At 36.8% G+C, this 24,507-nt stretch overlaps 1 protein-coding gene across 1 annotated transcript; it reads left to right on the forward strand.

Moving 5' to 3' along the window:
- The first annotated feature begins 719 nt into the window (after nucleotides 1–719).
- LOC145640151 (uncharacterized) lies at nucleotides 720–1,823 on the forward strand. Its single transcript, XM_081691459.1, has 2 exons — nucleotides 720–1,582; nucleotides 1,634–1,823. Exons 1-2 carry the CDS (start codon nucleotides 720–722, stop codon nucleotides 1,821–1,823), a joined length of 1,053 nt encoding a protein of 350 aa, XP_081547585.1.
- The last annotated feature ends 22,684 nt before the right edge of the window (nucleotides 1,824–24,507 follow it).

The raw sequence follows: 24,507 nt of genomic DNA on the forward strand, positions 1-24,507 counted from the left end.
ATCCTTCTTATGTTAAGGAATACAGGCATATTGCTTGTTGCACTCTTGTTTATAAAGTGATCTCTAAGGTTATAACTGCTAGATTGGCAAGGGCGGTGAGTTCTGTTGTTAATGATGCTCAGGCTGGGTTTATTCCTAGCAAACATATTAGGGACAACATTCTGCTTGCTACTGAGTTGATCAAAGGTTACACTCACAAATTTGTTACTCCTACGTGTATGTTGAAAATTGATCTCAGGAAAGCTTATGACTCAGTTGAATGGGGGTTTCTTGAGACTATGCTTGGTGAGTTGGGTTTTCCTCACAAGGTCATAACTTGGATTATGGGCTGTATAACTTCTGTTTCTTATTCAGTCATGATCAATGGGTACCCTTCAGTTCCTTTTCAAGCAAAGAAAGGATTGAGACAAGGTGATCCTATGTCTCCTTTCCTATTTGCTTTGTGTATCGAATATTTGTCTAGATGTTTACAGAATATGACTAAGAATCCAGACTTTAATTTTCATCCTAGGTGTGAAAGACTTGGGATTACTCATTTGATGTTTGCAGATGACCTTTTACTATTTGCTAGAGCTGACTTAGGGTCTGTGAAACTCTTATTTGAGGCTTTCCAGAAGTTTTCTAGTGCTTCTAGTTTAGCTGCAAATTTGGATAAAAGTGATGCTTATTTTGGGGGTATCTCTGATCAAGATAGATGTGAGCTTTAGGGTGTTTTGGGAATGGCTAATGGTACTCTTCCTTTAAGATACCTTGGTGTTCCTTTTTATTCCAAGAAACTTACCATTGCTGAATGTAGGCCCTTGATTGAGAAGATTACAGGCAGGATTGATATTTGGGCTGCTAAGCATTTATCTTATGCTGGTAGATTACAGTTAATTAAAAGTGTTCTATTTGGGATTCAAGCTTACTGGGCCCAGATCTTTGTTCTTCCAAAGAAAATCATTAAAGAAATGGATTCTAGGTTCAGATGCTTCTTATGGACTGGGAAAGGCAACCCCACAAAGAAAGCACTTGTTGCTTGGAGCTTTATGTGCCTTCCCAAATCTTGTGGTGGTTGGAATTTAGTTTCCTTAGAAGATTGGAACAAAGCAGCAATTACTAAGGTGTTGTGGGATCTTGCTAACAAATCTGATACACTTTGGGTTAAATGGGTCCACAACTATTACTTTGCAGCCAAGACTTTTTGGACTGCTGCTATTCCTAACAAGGCTTCTTGGATTTTGAAAAAGATCCTTGATTGTAGAGAGATTGTGAATGATATTGGTGGGTGGGATAATGTTACTGTCAATGGCAAGATGCAAATCAAGAAACTTTACAGTATCATTAAGCCTCAGGGCCCTAAAGTTCCCTGGAAGAGAATAATTTGCAACAATCAAGCTTCCCCAAAGAGTATTTTCATCACTTGGCTTGCTATTCTGGGTAGACTAGTCACTAAAGACAGGCTTTTAATCTGGCAGATTCCCTGTGACCCTTGCTGTTTCTTTTGTGCTGGTGCAAATGAAAATGTGAATCACTTGTTCTTTGAGTGCAGTTATTCAAATGAGATCTGGGCTACAATGCTGAAACTCTTGGGTTTCTCCAGGTAGATTTCTAGCTTTGCTGATGAGCTGCACTGGATTGCAAAGTGTTATAGGAAAGCTGATGTTAGGAGCAGACTTATTGTGATGTGTTTCTCTGAGACTGTCTATAATATATGGTTGCAGAGGAATGCCCTGATGTTTACAGGGAGCTGTAAATCTGTTTCTGAGTTAATTAGGGAGATTGTTTTTCTTGTTGCTTGCAGATGTAATAGCTCTGATAGATGTATGCTGTATTTGGTTTAGTTTTGTTTTCCTGGTCTCTGTGCTTAGTACCCTTCCTAGAAGGTGCCTAAGTACCTGAGTCTAGTTGATGGTTCTGGTTCTTCCTAGAACCCTTCCTAGAAGGTGGCTAGGTTTGATCTGGAACCTGTTTTGTTTTGTTTTGTGGTTGGTTGGCCCTGTTTGGGTTCTGTGGTGTTTTGGGTTTGCAGCTTAGCTTTTCTGTAAGTTGTAATCTTCTCTTTGGTAATAAAATTTCTATTTACCAAAAAAAAAAAAGGTGATATGACACGACATAACGTTCATGACTCGTGTTGGCATTATAGTGTGATCGTGCGACTCGAAAATAATGCAAAAAAGTTAAAAAAAATTCCATCATTTTTTGTGGAGGTGTAGGCGTCGCTCGAAGTGCGCCTACGTTAAAGCATGTGTGAATATGCTTGGCACTCATAGGAAGTGAGAATTGACATAATACGATTAGGGACAAATAAAGTAGGGAGACTCCAACAAGTTTTTAAGGAACTTGTAAACCTTTCACGGATCATAAAAAGGCAACCACGATAAGGGACAACGATAGGAAACAACAATTGACCCGTGAAGGTTACACCCCATTCATAATCTATGAGATTACTAACTCCATATGGTTCGAAACCACGAAAGGAGGATCAGGGATGATGGTACGAAGTGAGTCATGGAGTCACATTCGCCTATATTGGCCTCTACTCGATTCTTATAGTGAAAAGTGATTCTGCGATCTCAAAGGCATACAAACAAAATGCTCAATTCATTCCAAACTATTATTATGCTAAATTGGTTTAATATTAACGCAACATATTATTCTAAAATATTGTGATCACTTGAATTAATAATAAGATTAAAAAGGATCCTAAACCGTTTGTCCAAATTATTTTATTAGGCGTGATTTTCAATTACATATTCCCTTTAAACATGCAATATGGTGATCAATAAATATAATAGAATAAACATTAATATTGGAAGCAATTTAACAACAATAGCGTTAACCAAATCAAATATGAAATTAACCTAATCATGATACTAGCAATATTAAAATAAAATAAGGGTAATTAAATTAATTAATTACTCACATTCCACGCGTTCCTTTAAATTGCTACATTATGAATAAATTGTTAGTAACTTCAATAAAAAAATATAAAGCAAATGAAAATTAAATTAAATAAAAGTAGATTTTGAAAGGAATGGTGTCCTTCGAACAAGTGTATTATTCTGATAGCGGGTTCAGAATTATTAGAAAGCTAATATATTCAGCAAGGTCAAGTGATCGGAATGCCTGGGTGGAGGTCGCTTCCGATCAGTAATATTAATATAATTAATATTACAGCTTAATCTTGACTGAACCCTTCGGGTCACACCCAAGCAAATATATGCGAACCAACTCGATGAATTAATTCGGAAGAAATTAATTCGTCGCCCGAGTGTTAAATAATTAGACATCGGTAATTCGAGCTTAGAGCGTCGAAACCGATCGTCGGAAGTCGAGTCTAAATAATAAAAGACGAGACGCGCAAAATAATAATAAATCAACAATATTCCCGAAAATACCCCTAGCATCAGAGTGCCCCGAGCATCCGAATGCTAGGGGAAAGACGAGCCGGCGCACCGTGCTGCAGCCACGGCCAGCCGCGCCACAACAGCAGCTGGTGCGGGATGGGCTCGGGCCAGGTGCGAGCTGGGTGCGGGACAGGTGCGGGCTGGGATCGGGCCGGGCTCGGGCTTGGCTCGTGGCTTGGCTCGGGCCATAGGGCCGTGAATAAGGGGAAGGTTGGAATATAGGAGCAAGTGGGTTGCCATGTGGCACAAGGTGAGGGAGAGAGTGGGGAGCAAGTTTGGTCCCCATCTCCAAGTGGTCCTCACCTACTCTCTCATGTATGCTTGACACTTGTTGATTTATTACTAGTTTGCTTAATAATTTTATTTTAGCTTTAAAATAAAATGAGAAAATCTCATTGTCCCACATTGATGGGAGACATTTTCATACTCCCATCATTCCCTATAAATACCCAACTTTGGGCATTGGAAATGATACTTGAGTGGGAGTTAAATAGAGCATTCCATAATATTGGAAAAACTCTTAAACTCATATAACACTCAGGTTTTGGTCGGACCTCGCTAACCCCCAGGTAGTAGACCTTAAAGTTGTGTTCGCCTTTTTGTGGGTGGATACCGTCGGAGGCGCGGCGCTTGACGTGCTCGTAGCTTTCAAGTAAGAGCCCCGGTTTTTGGGCGAAGCTCGCTTCGAGGGTAAGATTCGTTATCTTTTCTTTGTGTTTATTTATTTATGCTTTATGATTTTAATTATTGCGAGGGGTTCCTTGGGTCGGGGTTTGTTTCCGCGGTGAGTCGGACTCACCAAACTCTAACAGCGGTATCGGAGCCCCGCTCGTTTATTTTTATAATCATATTTTTCAAGGTTTATTTTGGCTTAATTTTCTGGTTTAAGTTGCTAATTAGATTAGTAGCTCGGTTTTATTTACTTTAATCCCGTTTTAATGTCGATTTTGGCCCATAACCCAGATTTTCGCCCAAGACTAGTGAATTTTGGGTGGAAAACGTGTTCTGGAAAGGTTTTTACTCCCATAGGGGCCTGTGTTTTAGCCAAATTCTGACCAGAAATGCCTGTTTTGAGGGGTTTTTCGTTTTTTACGAAAAATTTTAAGTCTTTTCTAACCTTGAAATTAATGGCATAAATTGTTGATTATATGGTTGATTATTTGCATTATTTTCTGCATTTTTATGTCCCCTTAAAGCACACTTACTTGGTAGTATTTGATGCTTAAAGGTTGATTTATTTTCACATAATTGCAAACTAATTGCTTTTTAATGTGAAAGTTTTAATTTTGAGGCTTCCTAAGTGTTAAAGATTCAATCTTTTATTTGTGATAAGTGATTGAAACTTTAAAAACCACTAAATTCCATGTTTTTTTGTGTTAAACTTTGATGTTTTAATCATTTTGAGTTGATTGGAAACATAAAGTTTCGATTTTTGTGATAGAAATTTGGTTATCTTCATGTTGGAAGATATAATTTTCAAGGATTCACAAAATTTAGATGTTGGAATTTTCATTTGAACATTAAAGTTCATATTTTTTCCAACTTCCCTTTACTTTGTCAAATTCTCAAGTTTAATTTAAATTGATTAAATTGAAAGTGAGAAATTGCCTCAATTTTATGTTGCACCAAGATAAACCAATTAAATTAAGAATGGTTCTTGGAATTATTTTGGTTATTTGCACTTTGAAAATTTTATTAAGTTAGACTTGTTTAAAATTTTATTTTGCTCTCTAATTAGTTCTAAAATTAATTTAGAATTAATTATTGTTGTCTCGCGAAAAGGGATCTAATCCCGAGGCCGTGGCACGCAAAACGAGGCAATGCATCACCTTGGCGAGCCGGGCTGCACAACAGCCCATATGTGGCTGCCAAGGTGGCAGCACCACCTTACTTGCGGCCACACGCGCGGCAGCAGCCACGCAAGGCAGCAGCACACGCGCGGCTGTGCCGTGGCAGCAGCTCGCGACCGTGTGCCGTGGGCCGTGTGTTCATGGTCTTGGCGTGTGTGTATGCTTGGTGCGGTGAGGTGTCTAGCCGTAGTAGGCTTGATGTTGCTTATTTTGCCGTTTTATCTATTTTAATTAATGTTTATTTTAATTAAAATTTTGGGAGGCTGGGCCTCGGTTTTGAGCGACATTGGCAAAATTTCATTTTGACAAGTTTGGGTGCTACCGACTTAATTAATTAGATTAATTAAGGAAATGCGGAATTTAGTGGGAGCTTCAATTATTAATGACGTAAATTATATAATCGGTTAAACAACTTTGACTAGTTTTAATTAGGCGTGTTAATCGGATTAACCACCTAGAATAATTACTAGTGCGCGCGTTGTTTAAATGCATTTTATTTTGTTTTAATTTGTAAATTTCATGGGCCATTCACAAATAGTGAATGGATGAATGAAATACATATATTCTCTCTCACAGGTTTTATGAAATGGCAACTAGTGGGACCCGACTAGGATAGAAAATACGGACTACGTGCCGTTATGTATTTTTGTAAATCTAAATACGGTCTACGCACCGTTAAGTATTTTTGTACTTTATTATTTAGATCATTCCTAGTCGTAGACACTAGTTTTTGCATAGTTTGGTGAAGTCTTGAAGACGGCGTATCTTGGAAGACAAAGCCTTGAATTGCAAATGAAGACCTTTTGAAGATATGAAGATCTCAAGGGGTCATGCTAGTTGCCAATATGCATCTATAATTTCGCTTTATATTTTATGCCTATATATATATGTGTGAATTATTCGTTAGATGCATGTTTAGGTTGTCTTGATGTTGCGATGATTAGTTAAGTTCACTTAAATCAACCAACATAGAAATCCTAGGTCCCTAATAATATTGAGTCAAACTTGCCTTTCCAAAACAACACTTACTAACCGAACGAGAGTGATGGTAGGCTACGCCAAAGCGAGGTGCCATCACTTCTCCAAGGGGCATAAGGCACACCGGGTGTGCACGTTGGTTTTGGTTTAACTCATCGGTATGAGTGAGGAGTCCTCACATACCGTGGCAAAATAGATACATCGTTAAAGATGCATTAGATGCGACGATTGTCTAACCAAGAGTGGCTTAGAGCCATTAGCAAGGCAATGCTTACCCTAAAAGATTGAGTTTTTAAGACAAGCCAAAGCATGCTTAACCACTCTTTGTTTCTTCGGATCTTGGAATCGCCTTATTTTCGCCAAATAGGGACAATTATTATGCGTAAATAAGACGTTTAATAAGATTGAAGTTTGCATGAATGCTATTAAATTTCAAACTTATTATGTACTTGATAAATGGTTATACTTAGCACTTATATTTATAGTATTCCAAATCAAATAATATTGTTTCCATGATTGGTAAAGGAAATCTTTGAGAATAGTTCTCAAAGAAAGGAAAAGCATTTCTAAAATACAATTCTCATAAATGACTTTTATAATTAAGTCCGAAAGGACGGTTGGACATCATGTATTCAAAATACTAGGTAGTTTTGATAAAACATGAGGTATTGAGTTGCAAACTCAAGGTTGTCAATGTTTGACAACCAACGTATCTTTTCGCATCACAATTGAGTAGGACTCATTGATGTAGTAATTCAAGTAAGAATTAATGAAAAAGATGGAACTTTGTTTTACGGCGCACTAGGTGCTTGATTATGCCTAACAAAGTATAAGAGTCAAGGTACTTAAAGAAATGATTCTTAAAGTAAGATTATGAGATATTGTATGATAAGAAATATAGGAAAGAAGGAACGAAGAAAAGGAATTAGATTTCATTTCAACTCATGAGTTCATGTTATTGTATTTTACTTAGCAATTCGTTATCTTCACAAGTATAGGATACTGCTTGAGTGTTCCACTATGAGAGTGACCTCAAACTATTGAAGTTAAGCTAAGTTATCGACTTACAAGCTTAGAATGAAGCAAGAAGAGCTACATCAGTTGTAAGATCGTATGTTTTGTTTAAAGACCTTTTAAGCCAAAGGCTGGAACAAGTAATGGTTATTATGTTCCATAATCAGCAAATGATCCGTTTACACACGGAAAGACTCACATTCAAAGTAATGAGCAATAGTTGCGAGATTTATTTGAATGGGATGGTTATCCAAGCGTTGAGTTAAGAATGCTTGATTATAAACAAACATTTCTCTAACATGATAAACTCACTAAGTTCAAGTCATGGGCTTGATTTGCATTCCAAACATCTATAGCAATGTCACATCGACAAGAACGTACTCAAGGCTCTATTAAATAGGCTCTTGATAGTTGCTTAAATTGGAATTGTTCTAAGACAAGAAAGTCTTACTTGTTGAAACCGACAAAGCAGAGAGCTATTGTTCTTGGTATAGACAGTTGACTCCGAAGGCTAAAGAGGATTCAATTACTTCAACGTTTCACAAAGAATTTGAAAGGATATGGCTATATTCATCAAATGTGAACAAACTTGACTTGAGTAGCTCAAGAGTTCAGTGAAGTACAGAATCGACTTGGCAAGATATCAAAATGTCTAGATTAGATCGAGCGATGTTTGCTTGAGCCAAGCGTGACTATCTCAAAGTTATGAATGGAAATTTTCATAAATAACTCCACAAAGAACATGGTGTGTCTTCACGGAGACCTCGGTGTCATTTGAAAATGACTCGAACAATGATGGTTCACAACCCTTCCTATAAAGTTCTTAAAGATTTGCACAAATGAATAATGTCACACTAAACAATGTGTCGAAGCTAAGAAAGGACGCCATATTCAGTTATGGATAGAAATAACTTCTAAAAGTCTTTTCAAGTATATGTCTAAGGCTCTTAGTCTCAGTGGGAGTTCACTAGCTCAGTGGGAGCAAAGTGGCTCAGTGGGAGCTAGGTGACTCAGTGGGAGCTGAATGGCTCAATAAAGACTAAGATAGCTCAAGTAGGAGCTAACTGTTTGTTTCACAACGAACTTTTACCCAAAGACAATATACATGTCTCTTTGTAAGCATTCAAGTGAGACTACGGGTATTACCTCCACATCCCAATTGAGAACAAAAAAAAAATTGTTTGTTGCTCTAAGTAGTGTCTTTCTGGAAAGTAACACGTTTCCAAAACGACAAGTGGGAGGAAAATGAACTCGATGACCATCGATCTTAGCAACAAACTAGAACTGAGAATCTCGGAAGACCTTAAAGGACTTCGTGATAATGCTTGATCAAGAATACTCAAAAGGACTTTACAAGTGCCTTAAAAGAGAATTCATTACTCACAAAACATTAAAGATGTTGGAGTAAGATCAACATAATAAAAGGGCTTTGAAAGCGCCTTAAAACTCAGTGTTTGATGCAATTGCCCCGTATAGGTATAGAATTCACCAAAGGCTTGGATTGAATCCTATAAATTTTCTATTAAGTTAGAAACAACCCTAAGACTTACAAGCATACTACTTACTATTAGATAGTAAAGGAATAATGTCTTGTAAGATAGCTACGACAAATCCAAATTCCGAATGATGGTTAAAAGCCATGAAAATCTGAAATAGACTCCGTGTTTGAAAATCATGTTTGAAACTTGATTAATTTGCATGAAAGGTGAAAGACCCATCGATTGCAAATAAGTTTTCAAGGAGAAAACTAACAAATGTGGAAATGTATATGCATACATAGCTAGATTGGTTGTAAAGGATATAATTAATATCAAAGAGTTGATTTTAAAATCCCATTCACCAATCGTAATGCTCAAGTCTTTTCGTGATTGATCTAGCAAAGTTGCACATATGAAATATGGAAAAATAGATACAAAAACCGCCTACCCAAAATAGGATTTTGGAAGTGACTATGGAATAGTCGAAGGGTTTTGAAAATCTAAATAATGCTAGATTTGAAAGCAAGCACATGGAATCCGTCATGGGATTAAAGGAAGCATTGCATTAAGGAATTGGAACGTGTTTTCTCATAAAGTTAATAAGAGGATTGACTTATGGAGAAACATAAAAAAAATTTGATGAACAAGAAGTTTAGTAGGAGCAAAAGTAATGATCCAACAAGAAGTTTACGAACTCTATTGTGAAACAACCATCAAATGTTAAATGTTTAGATTTGAAAGTATTTTCGACAATGGACCGAGCTAAAGACGATACTTAGTACATGTTGGGAATTAAGTTCTATGGTATAGACTTAATTAAATGTTTAAATGAGTAAAAGAAATTACCATGTTAAACATGAAAGACTTTGAAAGGCTTTCGACCCATATGTATGAAGCTAAGTAAATGTTTGAACTAAGTATAAGCTAGGCTAAGTACTAAATCAAACAAGAAAGACTCTAGTAAGAGACTTTCAATCATATCATACAACGAACAATTTGGCAAGACTCAGTGTAACTATATGAGCTAAATGTTACATGGATGGAATAAAATTGAGAATAATTTTAGAATTAAATCCATCATGTAAAGCTATGATATGGAATCGTCAGATGACTTAAATGCTTAGAGCAAGTGAAGTACGTATATAATACCAATCGACATTAATCTAAGTCATTAGATTATAGTCAAGAACATCCAAAGAACTTAGATAAGTAATTGGATGAGTTCTTGCATCATGGAAACAAATATAATTTGAGTTTTGATGTTGCAAGCACAAACCTTAACAAGGATTAGATCCTTAGCAAGGAAGCCATTTATAAGCACGAGGCAAGAAGTGTCGTGGCTTGAGAATGGTAACATGGATGTGCATCCATGTAAAATGTGCGGGAATTTAAGGAAAATTTCCATGATCACAAGTGATTAGGGTATCCCAAATCGTTGTGAGTCGCTTGGAGTAAAACCCAAGAAAGACATCATCGGGGAGTCTACTAAAATATATGTTGAGAATATTGTTGCCTTGAAGGCAATAATAAGATAGATGTTAAATGGAAAGGTTCGTTGTTGAACATTAATGATTGTAGGTTGTCAAGTAGAAGGTCTCAAATCATGAAAATGAGTGGGAGCCATTGCTTGGACAATAAATCCTGAATCACATGTAATCCATTAACACTCTCAAAATTTTATCATCTTATTATGGAAATGGTGGATAATGAAGATGCTAAGGTTTGCAAAGTAATTATAACTAAACCTATGCAATAAGTGAACGACAACATTCATAATTACATGAAAGAAATCAAGCATATCAAATATGGGTGTGATTTCTATGAATGTTTTATGAAGAGTATTACTCTTTAAACATTAGGGAAAAACCATTTATCATAAGATGAAACATTGTGAAGTTTCATAGTGGAATAAAATATTTCTAAATATTCCACAAAACTATTTAATTGTGGTTTAGAATTAAATAATGAGTCCATTCGATTTTAATAAATATTCAGAAAAGGGTATCAAGTCAATGGCTTGGATAAAGAAACACCTATTAAGTGAACATTGAATATTTTAATCGAAAATTATCCCTAATCAAGGTCATATTTTGTGGAAGATTGATGACCATCAGAGATTAGTGTGTAGTATGATTTGTAGCACCGTTTCTTGTGCTATGAGGATATAAATCATTTGCACAGGTATTGGTTTAGAACCATACTGGATCGACCTATGAGGATACTTTAAGAGATTTAAAATCGTCATAAGTATTTTCTCATTATTACTATCGGAACTCTTTTCCTTTGACCATGAGTAGTGGGAGATCTCTTGTTTGAGTACTGGTCCGCTTTGGTATCCGCCAAACGTTCGCCGTAACTGGAGATTATAAAGACAGATATTGGGAGGGTGAGTCCTCTTAGTAAGAGAATCTACATTACAAGACTGGAAATGTCCCCCTACTAACAATAGGGAACATGTCTTGTTGTTAACAAGGCCTCTCGAAGAGCGAGACTGTGAAAAATGCATGGTCGTGCTCAGATGGATTTTAGAAATCATCTGCTTATTGACAGTCAAACTCGGATTTCGAGAAACACTTCTGGACGTAACAGAGATGACTAGTAATCTTACTCTGTAGTTCATGAAGAGACATGAAGAGACATAGGATAAGGGCTATACACTAAATGCACACTTGTCCGGAAGGACAAGTGGGAGATTGAAAGGAATGGTGTCCTTCGAACAAGTGTATTATTCTAATAGCGGGTTCAGAATTATTAGAAAGCTAATATATTCAGCAAGGTCAAGTGATCGGAATGCCTGGGTGGAGGCCGCTTTCGATCAGTAATATTAATATAATTAATATTACAGCTTAATCTTGACTGAACCCTTCGGGTCACACCCAAGCAAATATATGCGAACCAACTCGACGAATTAATTCGGAAGAAATTAATTCGTCGCCCAAGTGTTAAATAATTAGACATCGGTAATTCGAGCTTAGAGCGTCGAAACCGATCATCGGAAGTCGAGTCTAAATAATAAAAGACGAGACGCGCAAAATAATAATAAATCAACAATATTCCCGAAAATACCCCTAGCATCAGAGTGCCCCGAGCATCCGAATGCTAAGGGCAAGACGAGCCGGCGCACCGTGCTGCAGCCACGGCCAGCCGCGGCTAGGCACAGCAGCAGCCGCGCCGCGCCACGGCAGCAGCCGTAGCCGCGCCACAACAGCAGCTGGTGCGGGCTGGGCTCAGGCCAGGTGTGGGCTGGGTGCGGGCAAGGTGCGGGCTGGTGCGGGCATGGCTCGGGCCGGGCTCGGGCTTGGCTCGTGGCTTGGCTCGGGCCATAGGGCCGTGAATAAGGGGAAGGTTGGAATATGGGAGCAAGTGGGTTGCCATGTGGCACAAGGTGAGGGAGAGAGTGGGGAGCAAGTTTGGTCCCCATCTCCAAGTGGTCCTCACCTACTCTCTCATGTATGCTTGACACTTGTTGATTTATTACTAGTTTGCTTAATAATTTTATTTTAGCTTTAAAATAAAATGAGAAAATCTCATTGTCCCACATTGATGGGAGAGATTTTCATACTCCCATCATTCCCTATAAATACCCAACTTTGGGAATTGGAAATGATGCTTGAGTGGGAGTTAAATAGAGCATTCCATAATATTGGAAAAACTCTTAAACTCATATAACACTCGGGTTTTGGTCGGACCTCGCTAACCCCCAGGTAGTAGACCTTAAAGTTGTGTTCACCTTTTTGTGGGTGGGTACCGTCGGAGGCGCGGCGCTTGACGTGCTCGTAGCTTTCAAGTAAGAGCCGCGGTTTTTGGGCGAAGCTCGCTTCGAGGGTAAGATTCATTATCTTTTCTTTGTGTTTATTTATTTATGCTTTATGATTTTAATTATTGCGAGCGGTTCCTTGGGTCGGGGTTTGTTTCCGCGGTGAGTCGGACTCACCAAACTCTAACAGATTTGATTTGTTCCAAACCCTCAATTATTTGTACCTTTCACGCCTTGATTTAAGGACAAAATCTCGGGTTAAGTATGGACTCCTTTGAGTGCATAAGGGAAGAATGGTGTAATTAGGAATATAGGTTTAAAGCTTAGAATATGGGAGAGAGAAAATAAAATAATTTTTGGTGTAAAAGAGAGAAAGAGAGAAGGATTTTATGATAAAGCTTGTTTATGATTGGAAAAGGGGTGATATGACCTCTATTTATAGAGAAAAAAAGAAGGGTTGAAGAATTAAGATAAGATCCGAATTAAAATCGGAATAAAACCCGATAAACTGCATTTTTTGTGGTTTTTGTTTTTATCATATCTTTTGATCCAGAAATCAAAATAAGATGAATAAGATATCGTTGGAAATCTCTTGAAGTCTATTTTCTAACCCAAATAGAATAAGATTAAAATTTATCATAGAAAAAAAAAGATATGGCCGAAATAGTGAGACGGTTTCAGTTTTGGATAGAGTTTGATATTTTATTCATATCTTTTCCGTTATAGCTCGTAATTGATATTATAATATATCATTGGAAAGATAATTTTAAGATATATCCAACCATATAAAATTTGGTTAAAAACAACGAGGCATGAAAATAATATCTTTCTATCTTTGAATGTCTTTTAATTCGAATAAAATTAGGACTTTTAAAAAAAGGAGTTTTATTCAATTTCAAACTCTTTAATCTTAGCTTTTCAAAAAGGATAATTAAGATCTTTTAGAAACTTATAGAAGTTTCTTAATTAATCTTAATTGGATTAGGAATGGGATTAAATAATTTGGACCCTCCACATGATCATTGGGTCGTAGGTAAGGTGGGCTTAGGTTCGGTTTGGGCTTAATTTAATATTTTGGCCATAACTTATTCTTATAACTTGGATTTGGGCTTATAATATGTCGTTGGAAAGCTATTTTAAAGCCCCATCCAACTAGTCAATCATTCAACCCAGATAATGGACCAAAATAAATTGGATTAAACGTTTTTATAAAAAGGACATGAAATGAATTATTTTGGGTATAAAGGCACGAAAAGAGGAAAATAAGTTATGGTTTGGGGAAATGGACTAGAAGTTGGGTTGGTTTATGAAATAGAAATATGGATTTAAGCACTCCAAGATTAAATACTCAACCCGACCAATAATGGCGGTGAAAGGTTGTTTATCTTTGGGTTTGGTTTTGGGGAGACATTTTTAGGTGTCTACAGGAGGGTACCGACTTTCTCCCGAAAAAGAAAGACACAAAAAGGGAAGAAGTTTTTGATGGTGCATGTTGAATGAGCTTAGTCGAATGTTGTTTGATACTATCTCTCAAAGTTCGCGGATTAATTGATCCTAGGCTATCTCAATTGTTGACTCAATGATGAAAGTATTTGGGTAACTTAGGCACGGAGGCTAAGCCTTCATACTTTGTGATGCAATGATGAGTGATGAGTGATTTTGTTATGATAAAGTAAGCTTCAACGTTGTGTTAAGATTTCATGTCAAAGGGTTCCTAAGGGAAGGACTATTTGGTCATGTATCTGTGCCATGTGTGAAAGTGACACTAAAGTTAGGCCGCAAAGGCTAAATGTATGGAAAGATATTTGAGAAGAGTCAAATAGTGGTGACTCTTAGGCTGGGTTGGCTAATAATGTATGGATCAAGCCCCAAAGTCTAGCTCTAAATGAATAAGGATGAGCATTGGAGATCCTTTGATATGATCAATTATGAATGTAAATATGAAAGCATTTTTTATTACAACCGCACCCCTTTGTGAGGTTGCCTACATATTCGTTAGAAATCAGGCCGAACGTAGCTCTAGCCAAACCTCACATAACTGTGTATACCTCAAAAAGGTCTTTTTAAGGGTTGTAACATGGTTAGGCTAAAGATTGAAGAAGAAGGGGATAAAAGGCTCAAGACCCAAGATAAGCCCCTAAGGTGTGCAACCTGGCTTTTAAATCATTGTTTTTTTTTTTATGCTTGAGTTTTCTCAGTCTGAACTCTCTTTTGTTTATTTTTTGCTCTCTCTTTTTTACTTTTGCATATTTTATATTTGAATCTTTTCTATAAGTGTGGGCAATCCCGATCATGCGGTCTATCACTCACTTAGCATTCATGTTTCTCAAGCACGGTACCGAGCACTTGATAAGAGACGCAATCTGAGACGTGTTCATATCAATAACATGTTGATGTCAAAGACATTGGAATACTTACCCTTTTGTACACTTTTATTGTTTTTGCTACTTTATTTATTTTGATCTTTTGAAATCACTCAAGCTTTTTAAAATTACAGAAGTTTCACACTGTCCCATCCCAAGTTTAGGTAGATGTGGGTTGAAAAAAGAAAAGTTAATCGTTAGATGAAGCTCAAAGTGATTTATAAAGAAAGGATTATATATTTAAAAGGGTAAAGATGATATGATAGGCTACAAGGGGTGCCTAAAATCATTGGTATACCTTATGCTTAGTTCAAAATTTTTTTATTTTTTTTTCACGCGATGCAATGATTATATGCAAGAAATAAAATACTCATTTTATTAAAGGGAAAGAAAGAATGATCCTACAAAATTAATCTAAGGGAAAAATAGAAGGTGTCTGTGCTAGACTTATTTGGGAAGGGGTAAATAAAAGAAATAAAAAAAAGAGGTCATGAAATCTTATCATTGAAGCTCGCTTCGTGTCTTGTGTTTTATCATCACTCGGTCTTCTTTCCAATTGGAGGTATAGGAAGCTTGTTATTATCGATCAAATATAGGATGGCCTCCTTTATCTTCCAACAACTCTTAGTAGTATGACCTCTACCTTTATGATACTTGCAATGTGGCTCTAGACTCCAACAAGGCAATCTCTTTTCAGGTGCGGGATCTTAAATAGGTCTAATGGGAGTAATGAGTTCCTTAGTATGGATTCGATCGAAGGCAACATCATAGATCATCCCAAAGGGGGTGAAATCTTTCCTTAGTTGCTTCTTAGATGTTTGGTTATCCATGGCTAAGACTTCAATGAGATCAAAGGTACTAACATTGTTACTAGAGTGGGAGTTTTGGAAGAAGAAGGATTGTCGTTCTTCTTTCCTTTCCAGCCACTGTTGTTGTTATTGTAAGTAGCTTTTTGCTTTGCAAGGTCATCTTCTATTTCAATACAAATGTCATAGACGGTTTTGAAAGTATTCAAGTTGTGTTGATATTTCAAATGCTTCGAATGCTTGTCTTGAAGGTTCTTGATGAACATCCTTACAGATTCTTTTTCGGTGGGCACCTCAATAATCTTAGCGGAAGTTTCCCTCCACTTATTAAAGAAAGAAATAAAGCCTTCATTCTCTTTTTGTCTTAGCATCTCAAGTTGTCTATAATCTGTTTTAACTTGAACATTACATTTATATCTTTCAATGAAAGCGTTTACAATAGCATCCCAAGTAGAGGTTTTCTCTTTATCAAGAGAAAAGAACCATTGTTAACAAACCGTTTCAAGAGATAAAGAAAAAAAGGAATGAAAGACTTTCCTATCATTTTCCTTAATGTTCATTATGGTCTCGAATGCCCTTAAGTGGAAGTAAGGATTGTCTGTTGGCTGGAACTTAGGGATGTCATTGGCATTGTACTTTTGCTGAAGAAGCTCCTTGTCCACTGAGAGCCCTTGTGAGCTAATTATAATGCCCTGGAATCTATAGTCATTGGATATTTTGCTCAAGTTTTCTTGCAAGAGCTTCATTTGTTGTTGTTTCACAGGGTCATTGATTTGAAGGGTTAAATTCTTCAACACCTCAATCATGTTAGCCATTTTCTTCTTAATCTCATTGACTTCTTCTTGATTTGCCATTTTCTTCTTAGATTTTCTCTTTTGATGAATCGGTTTATCAAAAAGTTGAACTTGAATAAAGGTGTTGTACTTGATTAATCGTCCTTCTCTCCTTAACCAAGTAATGTGGAAAGGGAAATTAGGTATAAGTTTTTTATTATTTATTTTGACTGAAGCACTATTCAACATGGAAGAGAATGTGGAAGAGAATGGGAATAGATTGGACCCCCCCACTAGAATGACAGAAAACGACTCATTCATGAACCTAAGACATGGTCATGGTGACATATACAAAGTGTGTGCTAAGACTAGTGAGTGCAAGTGACATGCTTTGACTTTTGTGTATGACCATGGGACTAAGTGCTTAGACCCAATTAAGGACTAAATATAGCTACTGCCATTAACAAACTAATCAAACTGATTACTAAACTATTTAATTAGACTTGTTGTGATGAGTCAAGTAATAAATTGGACTGCCGCCAAAGCAACAGAACTGTCGTCGCACACTGAAGTGCAGCGCTAGATGACAGGGCTGTCGCCTGGCGTTGCACAGCAGCGTTTGGCGCCACAGCCCAAACTTTTGCGCCATTACTGGAACATCAATATGGGACTTTTTGCAGTATTTTTACTCTAAAAGGACAGGCCTAAAGTCGTACTTAGTCGGTTTGATTAATTTGTTAGCCTTTAATTAGTCAAGTTAATTAATTAATTAATTACTTATGAAAAGTCCTTTAGTCATTAATTAGTTTATTTAGACTTAATAACAAGTCAAACAAACAATTAGTGTAAATACACATAGGTTATGCACATGCAAAGAATGCACAAGTAGTAAAGTAAGCACAATATGATATAATGAGTTTGCAACCTAACCATGGCTTTAGTTCTCTAAAGTTCAAGGATATAGGTTAGTCAAAGAGGGTCCATGGTTATGAGTCTGGATGCACCACGCGGAAGTCTTACCTTTGGAAGGGTTGGTGCGTATGGATGGGACCCCGCGAGTTAAACTCGCTTCCAAGGTTTGGTGAATTCAACAATCTCGGATGTACCCTTCGTTGCCAAGAGCGTTCAATTGGGTAGATGGAGCATGAATTCCTAGAGGGTTATGTCCATATGTAGAACACATATGGGTTTCAGAAAAGAGAGAAAAACTCAATCAGGAAGTAGAATCGAGCCAACAGTGCTAGAACTAGTCAAAACAAGAAGGCAGAGTTCTGGCTCGGTATTGGAAGAACTTGGCGCCAGACAATAGAGTCTGTCGCCAAGGAATAACTCCGTCGCTAGACGACAAGGTTGTCGCCTGGCGACGAGGCTATTTCACAGGCGACGAACTCTGTTTTCTCGGCGCTAGTTCCTACATGACTCAACAGCCTTCTGTGTTCTTAGAATTTTCCAGTTTTTGCAGTATTATTTAAATTCTAGTTGTAAAAGATATTTCTCAAATTTCCTACGTGTAAAAATCCTTTGTTTTTTACTCATTATGGATGGTCTTTCCAATGAGAACCTTTTTTATGCTTATGCCAAAAAAAGTTAATCAAAATCACGCACATGAAATACTTAGAACTTTTCGAGGCTCATCCACTCACTCTAAATCATTGCCAAAATAAATTTTAGGAATTAAAATAGAAATCCTCCCCAGTGGAGTCGCCAAAAACCTGTAGGGAATATTTCAAGCCATCCCACACTTGAGTCCCACTCTGATCATACACTTAAGCATGGTGGCGTCCAAAGGGAAGGAAGCTAAAGTAAAAGAGTTACCAACAAGTTTTAGGAAATTGTAAACCGTTCACGGGATGAAGGTTACACCCGTTATCGTTATTTCTAATAGGTCTGTAACCATGACTGGAATTTCGGGGATGAAGGTACAAATCCAACCTAAAAGAGATTGAATCTGCCCTAAAAATAGGCCTCTACTTTATTTTCTCGTATTCATGTGCGCTTTCTGACTAACATACAATCAATTGGTTTACCCTAAGCCTGTTTAATCTATGTTGGTTGAATATTAATGCACAAACAAAACTATTATTGGCGATCACTTGAATTATAATCATATTATCCTAAACAAGATTATTAAGTATCTTATTAAGCGTGATTACAAGTATGAATTCCCTTTGAACATGCATAAAAGGCGTGATCAAGAAATAACAATAATAATAATCAAGCAACATAATAATCATAATAATAATCATAATTGAAATAGTCATGATTAAAATAATAATGTTAAAGCATAATAATAGCAAGATCCTAGGCATGATACTAACAAGATTAATAACAAACCCTAGCATGTCACTAAATAATAAAAATCAAAGCTTTAGCCCTAACATGATACTAACATGATATAAGGAAAGAAATATGAAGCATCATAGAAATCATAATTGATATAAGAAACTTATTTATTACCCTAAACTTGATACTAGGAAGCAATAAAACATCCTATCATGATACAAGGAATCAATTAAATAATCTGAGCATGATTTATATATCAAAAAATCAATAAAACAATTAAATTACTTACTTTGATGCCTCGTACCTCTTTCTAATAACAAAATACACACATTATTAACTTTAAGGAAAACAATAAAATTAACGAATTAAATTAAATAATTAAAATAAAGAATTGGGACCAAACCCTTAGAAAAATCAAACCTTTCATGTCTAGTGCAAAGGAAAATTTAAACTTGGCTAGGTGTTTCTAGTGCTAATGAGCGCGGAATTGTGTTTGTAAAAGGTTAGGCTAGAAAGAGGGAGAGAGAATAAGCTTTTGCTTAGAGAGAGAGAAGAATTAGATAATTCTGGTTATTGTTGTTGAGAATTGGTTGATTGAAAACGGAGGTCCAAGGACCCTATTTATAAGAAAATAGTCCGGAATTGATAGAAAAGAGTTAGAGTTCGAAAAGGAATAAAACTACATCATGTCGCTAACGACAGAGCTCGTCGCCAGACGACAGGTATGTCGCCAGGCGCTGCACAGCAGCGCCAGCCGATGAACTTGTCGTTTGGCAATGCAATGAAATTAGACACGTTTTCAACGCGGAATCCACTTCTTAAAAATTAAGTCGTAAAATCCGTACGAAGGCTAAAATTGTATTTTTATATAAAACACTTATTTTATTCCAAGTAAAATTCAAATACATAATTATCAATCCTAATCCTACTAGGATTTAAGAGAACCTTCTAGATAATTCTAGAAGACTATCAACAATCCTACTAGCTTTAGAAGTAATAATTAATAATAGGTCATCCTCTAGATCATCAGGCCGCATATAAGAACCAAACCAGGCCTAGTTTAGTATTTTAGCCATAACTTCCTCATTATTCAATGGAATAGGGCTTATAATATATCGTTGGAAAGCTCTTTACGAGCCCCATCAAACTACACCATTATTGGACCCATGTTATGGACCAAACTGAACTGTGCTGTCTATTTTCTTAAAATAGAGCAGGTTTTCGAAAACAGAAAGAAAGATTTTTTTTATAAAACTAACCGCAACATCAGACATTTCACACTTTCACTTCATTCGATTATGATTCGACGCGAAAGGTATTCATCACTGGGTTTGGTTTTGGGAAGACACTAATGGGTATCTAAACTACCATATTTGCTTTCAAACAAGAAGTGTATGTTCCTGATGGTTCGGCGCGCCTGTCGACTCGTGAGCTAATGCCTAAAATAAAGAAATTATTTACCTTTTAGTTCTGAGAGGTTGATCTTGCAAAGCCTGGGCTTTTTGAAATTTTACGCAACACCTACGCCATACAATTCTACGTTGTACGATACGCCTTGCATTTTTACGCTGCATGATGACGCCTTCCTTTTTTCTTTGGACGTGGAAAAAGAAGAAAAGCCAGACATTTATAACGTCAGTACAGTAAAATGACAAACCTGTCTACGGGAGCTTTTACGTAAAGCACCACTACGGAAAGTCTTAAGAAACATTTACGAAAAATGTTCAAAACGTATGCTTAGGAAGGCACAAAGCATGGTGTGCATGCCTAATGATGCAATAAACTAACAAAGAAGAAAATAAACTACAAAATGCAAAGCACTTAAAAATATGTCTATTAACGAGCAAAATTCGTTGAAAAATGATCAAACGGATCAAAATCAGGATACCGGTTATTTTAGTGACCGGTATATACGCGCACAACTCAGTAGGTCGCGCTGGCCAGGAGCGCGCATCGTTCTGAGTTGCGCTGGTCTGTCACGTGCAACTGAATCAGTTGCGCGCGACATTTAAATCAGCAAAAACAAATCGCTGAGCGAGATTTTTAGTTCGCATTCTCTCTCTTCTTCCTTCACCATTTTTGACTCTTTCTCTCTCTAGAAAGCTCTATTTTTTGCAATTTTCAAAGCCAAAGGAAGTAGATCTCGTCCCTTATTCATATATTCCATAATCCGATGTAAGTTTTTGCTAAATTTTGTTCTTTTTTGGCTGAATTTGGGCGATTTTCGAATCGTTGAATCCCAAATTTTGAATTTGGGGGTTTTTTATTCGGTCCATCATTTTTGAAATTGTTAATTCCATGTTGTTATGCCATGTTTAAGGATTGTTTTGCAACAAATTTCATGAAAAATGTTTAAATATTGAACCTTGAATGAGCATTTCTTTTTTTAAGTTCGTTCTTGCTCTTTTTTCAAATTTTGCTTGAATCTGTTGCTTTTTCTTGCTCATTTTGGTTGCATTTTCTTATTATGAAGTATATTATAGTATTGGAACTAGTATTACTTTCATAATTCACATTTTGCAAATTTTAAATTTGAAAAATGGCGCAAAGTATACTCTTAGCTCGTTTTTTGCCATGTTTAAACCTCAAAATTGTTTGGTAGACGATAATTATGTTTGTCTTGGAGTAGTTGACTCTTTGAGATTTTGAAATATAATTCCTTGAATGCTTAGTTGAAACTGGTATAGGATGGCTTTTGCGGGTGTTAGAAGCCCCCATTTACTGAGTTTAACTGCAGGTATCGTAGCCCCCAAGTATGGGTGGCATTCAATTTTTGTGTTTTGCCCTATCGAAAGCCGTTATGCCGCCGAAATGGGTCTAGAACACTTATATTAGCTTAGTTTAAGAAAGAAAATAAACTAATATAGAAATCTTATCCAATCATAGCATGGACTTGCTTCCATTTGTCGATGGTGAGAAGATTTTAGAAGGTCCTAACGAGGTGGTCCGCCCTAAAAAGAGGGTGACCCGTCCTCGTGAGGAAGCTCAGGAGCGATGCGTCGCAGCCGATCGACGTCACCAGGAGGATGTGGTTTGGGAGGCTCCTCCCAAGTAGGACCCTAGGGTGCTTAAGTGGGACCCAGACCATCATGTCTCGGTCAGAGGGTGGTGCGGTATCGTGAGTTCTTTGCGCCTTCGTTTTTCTTTTTTTTATTGTTTTTTTTTCAAACCATAACAATTTTTTTATTCTTTTTACTTTTCCTTAGAGTGAGCCTAGAATGCTTTTATACGGCTCTGATGACCTGCGAGAGTTTGACCGAGGTGGCAAAGGAGATTGTGGAGCTTTCGGGGATCAGCCCCTAGCTGGAGGCTCTTCAGGATTTATTGAGTCAGCTTGCATCGTCAGCTTTCCTCTGTGGATTGTTGGAGTTTTGGTGGGATTCCTCCAACACTATCCACTTTCCATGGGGAGAGATAACGGTTACCCCTTTTGATTTCTCTATGATTACGGGTTTTCCTTTTGGAGGCGAGCCCGTAGCCATAGATATCGTTAAGGGGTCAGACGAGAGAATGAGTAACCTTGTGGGGGACCGTCTCGCGGCGGCCCTTCACATGTACATGCAGTCTTGTCCATACTCGGTTCTTGCCGATGAGTTTTCGGCTGACGAGCTTGATCGGCAGTGTACAGGTGAGCAGCTGGCTAAGATATACATTGCTCACGTTCTTTCCATCACTATCTTGAGTGATCAGGGAGAACATTTCTCTATCGGGCTACTGATTTACCTTAGTGATTTGGGGCAAGTAGGTAACCTGAGTTAGGCGTAGGTGTCGTATGCCCGTATGCTTACAACTATGGGCAAGGTGACCCGAGTGATGGATTCCGCGGCAGCTATTGAGGTGCCTTGAATCTCCCTTACGTGACACGATTGTATCCTTGAGGTACTGTAGGCGTCGCTCGAAGTGCGCCTATGTTAAAGCATGTGTGAATATGCTTGGCACTCATAGGAATTGGGAATTGACGTATACAATTAGGGACAAGGAAAGTAAGGAGCCGCCAACAAGTTTATAAGGAACTTGTAAACCGTTCACGGATCATAAAAGGCAACCACAATAAAGGGACAACGATAGGCAACAACGATTGACCCGTGAAGGTTACACCCCATTCATAATCCATGAGATTACTAACTCCATATGGTTCGGAACCACGAAAAGAGGATCAAGGATGATGGTACGAAGTGAGTCATGGAGTCACATTCGCCCGTTTTGGCCTCTACTCAATTCTTATAGTGAAAAGTGATTCCTGCGATCTCAAAGGCATACAAACAAAATATTCAATTTACTCCAAACTATTATTGATCTAAATTGGTTGAATATTAATGCAACATATAATTTTAAAAAATTAGTGATCACATGAATTAATAACAAGATTAAAAAGGAACCTAAACCGGTTGTCCAAATTAACTTATTAGGCGTGATTTTCAATTACATATTTCCTTTAAACATGCAATATGGTGATATAAATTAATAAAAGAATAAACATTAATATTGGAAGCAATTCAACAATAGTAACGTTAGTCAAATCAAATAATAAAAATTACCCTAATCATGATACTAGCAACAAGAATAAAAATAAGAGTAATTAAGTGAATCAATTACTCACTTTCTGCGTTTTCTTGAATTGCTACATCATGAATAAACCGTTAGTAACTTCAATAAAAATAAATCAAATGGAAATTAAATTAAATAAATGTAAATTTGATTTGGGCCAAACCCTCAGTTAATTATACCTTTCACGCCTTGGTTAAAGTATAGAACTTTGGGTATTGTATGAACTCCTTGGGGTGCTTAGGGGATGTATTTTGAGAGAATAGGGTGGCTAGTGTTTAGGCTATAGAGAGAGAAGAGAATTATTTGATGATCAAGCTTGTTGATGATTGAAAAAGGGGAGATATTACATCTATTTATAGAGAAAAAAAGAAGGGTTGAAGAATTAAGATAAGATCCGAATTAAATCGGAATAAAACTCGATAGACAGCAGTTTTTGCGGTTTTTGTTTTTATCTTATCTTTTGAAACAGAAATTGGAATAAGATGAATAAGATATCGTTGGAAAGCTCGTGAAGTATACTTTCCAACCCAATTAGAATCAAATTAAAATATTTTGTAGAATAAAAGATATTGCTGAAATAGTGAGACGGTGTCAGTTTTGGATAGAGTTTGACATTTTATTCATATCTTTTTCGTTATAGCTCAGAATTGATATTATAATATATCATTGGAAAGATAATTTCAAGGGCTGTCCAACAATATAAAATTTGAATAAAAAATGTGAGGCACAAAAATAATATCTGTCTAACTTTGAACGTCTTTGAATTCGAATAGAAATAGGATTTTCATAAAGAAAAAGTTTTATTCAATTTCAAATTCTTTAATCTTATCTTTTTAAAACGGATTATTCAGATATTTTAGAAACTTATAGAACTTTCTAATTAATCCTAATTGTTTTAGGAATAGGATTAAATAATTTGGACCCTCCACATGATTATTGGGTCGTAGGTAAGGTGGGCTTAGGTTCGGTTTGGGCTCGGCTTAATATTTTGGCCATAACTTATTCGTTATAACTTGGATTTGGGCTTATAATATATTGTTGGAAAGCTCTTTTAAAGCCCCATCCAACTATTTAATCATTAAACCCAGATAATGGATACAAATAAACTGGACTAAACATTTTTATAAAAAGGACACAAAATGAATGATTTTAAAGGACACGAAATGAATTATTTTGGGTTTAAAGGGATGAAAGAGGAAAATAAGTTATGGTTTGGGAAAATGGTATAGGAATTGGGTTATTTTATGAAATGGAAATATAGATTAAAG

Source organism: Chenopodium album, chromosome 7 (assembly GCF_948465745.1).
Source record: "Chenopodium album chromosome 7, dcCheAlbu1.1, whole genome shotgun sequence".
Lineage (NCBI taxonomy): Eukaryota > Viridiplantae > Streptophyta > Magnoliopsida > Caryophyllales > Amaranthaceae > Chenopodium > Chenopodium album.